Raw genomic sequence first — 4,336 nt, 5'->3', positions numbered from 1 at the left:
AAGACATTGACTTTGGCTTTTAAATGTTGACCATTGTCAGTATGTGCGTCTGTGTATTGTGTTTGTTCAAACGGTGTATGAGTGATGATATGTGTATGTATTTGAACGTTTATTTTGTTTGTATATGTACATGTATGCGCAACTGCAGACGGAGTCCAGAACAAATTTCCTTACGGGGACAATAAAATATATCGTATCGTATATCAAAGTAATCAAAAAAAAATAATTGTGATTCAACCAAAAAAATATTAAACAAAAAGGTTTTATTTTTTAGGTTCCAGTGTTTTTATCCTTTTTAGTTTATGTTACAATTTTGACAACACCTGATTCAAGATTAACGTGTGGAAGCATCCCTATATCTGGGTGATTCATTAAAGCAACATCTTAAGTCGGTGAGGATCAGCCCCTGGAATGACTTTTATATTTAAATATTTTGAATAAAAGTCAATGTATCCGAGTGTTTTAGCCCTGTAGTGTTACACTTTCTGAACCACCTCCCTGCTTTATGCAACACAAAGCTGCTGGAAACGGACGGGCGGTCACTTGACCTGCAGACGCCCCCTCTCCATTGTGATCATTGTCGCTGCTGTCGCCATGCCAACCCAGAGCCAGACCTTTGTGACTTGCTTTGTGACGAGGGGTCCTGAACTTTGACCCCATGCTCCAACACTCCCGTAGTAATCCTGAGGATTTAAGGCTTAACATCACCCAGAGGTGTTGAGTGGGATATGAGCTCTTAGGAACACTATCCAAATGTTTTAAAGTAACACATACTTATTCTACATTTGTACAAACTGTTAGGTAAATGTTAACTGGGACACATTTGGAGCAGCAGCTTCCCAGGATGATGAAACACAAACTATAATGGGTACAACTTGTTCTCTTGGAGTGAAAGTGTTTTTTTGTTCATGATAGCAAAAGCTCAATAAACTGATTTGATGATGTCCAGGATTAATCATACCGAGGTGGAAAATTAGAAACATACCGTGAGTCTCAAATGTGGAAACATTGAAAAATGAATAAAGAGCGAGTAGATTGAGTTTGACATATTGCTTTGCCTCGAAATATAAAACATGTTCTTGATGATTACAAATTGATCAAGGAAACGGGACTGCAGAGGTGCAGTTACACCCTTGGGCGAGTGAGTTTCATCCCCTCCCCCACCCCCACCTTCAAATCAGACCTCTGGTGGAAAACAAACCTATTACATTATATTACTAATGATTCATAAGTTACACTGTTTATAATTCACTTTTTGCTTAGTATGGCCAGTTTGGAAGTAGAAATGCGATGACAGACACATATTGAATAGTGTGGAGTTGTGAAAACTTACACTAAAAACCTTCTTAAATTGTACTTTATGCTGAAGCTAATGCCTTGTTAGTTCTCTCAGATCTGTGTATTTTGTGAAGTAGAAACTCACCCTGCGGAAAGACACCACGTAGAAAGTGTCGCCGCGACGGTTCAGCTCGTCGAAGAAGTCGCTGTATGTGTGGTGAGGAGCGTAGTAAACCTGCAGCTCGTTGCCAGGGTTCCTGTTGATTAGAAATAACAGAAAAATATGAGAAACACCTCAAAGAAATAGAAATATATTACAAATTGGGGAGAAAAGATTGACGTGTACTCATCTGGATAAAGTGCTGATAATCAATGTTATGTGCCAGAGAAGTGTTTCAGATATCAGATGTGTCTGTTTGTTTATCCCCAATACAGACACACTGCCTACAAGATTATTCAGGATGGAATAATAATTATCCACATATAACAAGTCAGTGCTCTCTAGGTTCCTGAAATGTGTGATTCATTTGCCAAAAAATTGATAAAACACACAAGAAAAAAGTTAAAGGCTGATAGCATTACTAATGTTATTGTTTTTTAGTCTAATTTTCTTCAGATATTGTGAAACCAAACGTTAATTATTTTTTAAGCTGTACAGTAGTCTGTGTCGCCTGTTTCACAAACGTTGTGGCCTAAATATAAAAAATCTAACTGCTTAATTGCTCAAAATCTAGATATTTCCATTTCCATCCTGACCAACTGGCGCCCCTGCCTGAACTAGTTGTTGCTCTTTTGTTCTGTAGATTTGATTTACCGATTGTAAAAACTGAAGAAAGCCAAAAAGGGAGGAAATTCAGCCAGAAATGTTTTTCCCATAAGCAGTTCCCCTCAAAGAGCCGCTTTGCTCAAATAAAATGTTAAAACAATGAAACACACAGTTTGTTGTGTCTACAGTTGCTTTACATAATCTTTTTTGGTGTACCCTGTTGACAATAAACACTACAGTCAGCATTTTTTAAACAAGCCTTAACTCACTGTTTTAGTTTACAACACATTGTTGGTTCACCACACAAACAGCAGTGACTGTATTTATCTTGATGGATCTACAGCGTGTTCTGCCTTCTACATGTCTATACATGCCTAATGCAGCTTTAAAATCGAATGGAAATGATTGTAAAAAGACATTTAAACCTGAAAATGTGTTTACTTGTGTGGATCTGACACTTTGAAACAGGCCTGTACTCACTTTTCCTCGGGAGTATCTGTGTATCGGACGGTCAAAGTCTGGGCATCCTCCTTATTCTCTGTTTTCTGATGGAAAAAAGAGAAAGAATGAGCTTTAAAGTCTTTATTTGCATCAACTAACCATTACAGCAGGATACACTGCTGGCAAGGCTGTCAAACACTTAAACACATACTCATTACGATCAACCATTATTTCACATTATCTAGAAATCAGCACACACATTCCAGTCCTGAGTCCAGTTTCCTCCTAATGAATCCCATCTAGTGTAAGCTTAAACTTGCATGTAGAACAATTCAATCAAACAGAAACACAAAATATATAAAATAAAGTTATATGAATTGAAATAGACATATGTGTGTGGGGCTTGAACAGCTCAAAACAGGTGAGAAATAAACACACCTTCCTATGTATTGTATGTGCTATCCATAACATTAAAGGTGGGGTATGTCATTTTGGAGAAACCAGCTCGAGTGCGCTAGAATTTGAAAATACACAGCCGGAAAAAATCTGCCACTTCCTTACAGAGCCCCTCCTCCAACACACACGAACGCGCACATGACCAATCCGAGGGCACGAGATAAGTTTGCCTACTAGTAGGCCGGCTCAGATGATTGGTCGTGCTTTTTACAGTACTACGGCTTCCATAGATGATATTTTTGTATGGATTTTTTGTCAAAGCACTTCAGATATTCTTTGCTATCAGGATGTTAAGAGCATTCCATGGAATATAACAAAAAGTGTATCTCGTGCCGGTTTCTCAAATGTACCTACCCCACCTTTAATCTGGCCGCTACTTAGAAATTATTTATCTAATATATCATATTCAAATAACTTGTATATAGACTCTTATTACACTATTTCGTACTATTTTGCTTTTTGTATTTACTAGCACATTTTTTTTTTTTTTTTTAAATTCAGTTTTATTGTGTGTGTTGGCACTGTTGGAGGAGCCTGTGACCTAAGATTTTCATCGTCATAACTACACTGTAGCTATGTTCGTATGACCAATAAAAGCCTTGAACCTTGATTTAAAGTCAAAATGAAGAATGGCTATATACGAACTTGGCAGCTCCCAGTGGATTAGCCCCACTGTGACAAACTTTGAAAAAATGATGGAAAAAAGGAGCAGGGGGCACTAATCCTACAGCGCCCCTCTAAGTGCTGTGTTTACTTTCTCATGGCTGCCGGATTAAACCCGGCCCGGTGGAGAGAAATGAGAGGCAGCAAAAGGGGAAGGTGTGAGAGGAGGTGAAACAGTGGTGAAAGAGCAGCTTTGGTTTTGACAAATACCATCCTTTACTGTATGTGGCCCTGAAATACAGCGGGAGCAGAACACTGAACATTCTAGCACGGCCCATTAGACATGTTTTCCTTGTTTTTGAAAACATGCTGCGACTTACCAGAATGGTCCTTGTGGGTTTGTGATTGCCGTTACTCATGCGTCTGGATTTGGTCTGCTGCACTTCATGACGGTGGACCCAGCCCCGCAACTCATGGGCCAGCCTGTCAATCAACAGGAATCAGATTTGTTTTTACATTTTAAATTACCGGTAAATTAAAATGTAGTCACATTTAAGCATTTTTGTGGTCTTTAGATGTGTTTTATGGAGATTCTGTTTTATGTAGAAAGGAGAAAAGTAGGCGGTACATTAAAGGTCCCCTATTATACTGTTTTTCATCAATATATTATAGGTCTCATATCTATATATACGAAGCATGTTTCTGAAGTGTTTGGCTCCAAACACCAAACAGATCATTGCAGCATTACCCATAATCCCCTCTGTTTCAGCCCTGTTTCTAAAGTGCTGATTC

General features: G+C 38.5%; 1 protein-coding gene across 1 annotated transcript; it reads right to left on the bottom strand.

Annotated features, from left to right (window-relative positions):
- Window positions 1–1,338: 1,338 nt before the first annotated feature.
- LOC104963982 (cyclic AMP-dependent transcription factor ATF-6 alpha-like) lies at window positions 1,339–4,033 on the bottom strand. Its single transcript, XM_010792685.1, has 3 exons — window positions 3,925–4,033; window positions 2,525–2,589; window positions 1,339–1,535 (listed from the first exon to the last, which is right to left on the bottom strand). The coding sequence occupies exons 1-3, from the start codon at window positions 3,961–3,963 to the stop codon at window positions 1,370–1,372; spliced, it is 270 nt and encodes an 89-aa protein (XP_010790987.1). The 5' UTR covers window positions 3,964–4,033; the 3' UTR covers window positions 1,339–1,369.
- Window positions 4,034–4,336: the final 303 nt, after the last annotated feature.

This window comes from Notothenia coriiceps, unplaced genomic scaffold, assembly GCF_000735185.1.
Source record: "Notothenia coriiceps isolate Sejong01 unplaced genomic scaffold, NC01 NC01_scaffold00001829, whole genome shotgun sequence".
Lineage (NCBI taxonomy): Eukaryota > Metazoa > Chordata > Actinopteri > Perciformes > Nototheniidae > Notothenia > Notothenia coriiceps.
The sequence above is the reverse complement of the archived record's forward strand: the minus strand, read 5'-3'. Positions and strand labels throughout refer to the sequence as shown.

Coding starts and splice junctions, on each gene's coding strand:
- LOC104963982 (XM_010792685.1), bottom strand. CDS start 3,963: ATGAGTAACGGCAATCACAAACCCACAAGGACCATTCTG. Junction 2,590..3,924: donor AACCCACAAGGACCATTCTG/GTAAGTCGCAGC, acceptor TTTTTCCATCAG/AAAACAGAGAATAAGGAGGA. Junction 1,536..2,524: donor ACAGATACTCCCGAGGAAAA/GTGAGTACAGGC, acceptor TCTAATCAACAG/GAACCCTGGCAACGAGCTGC.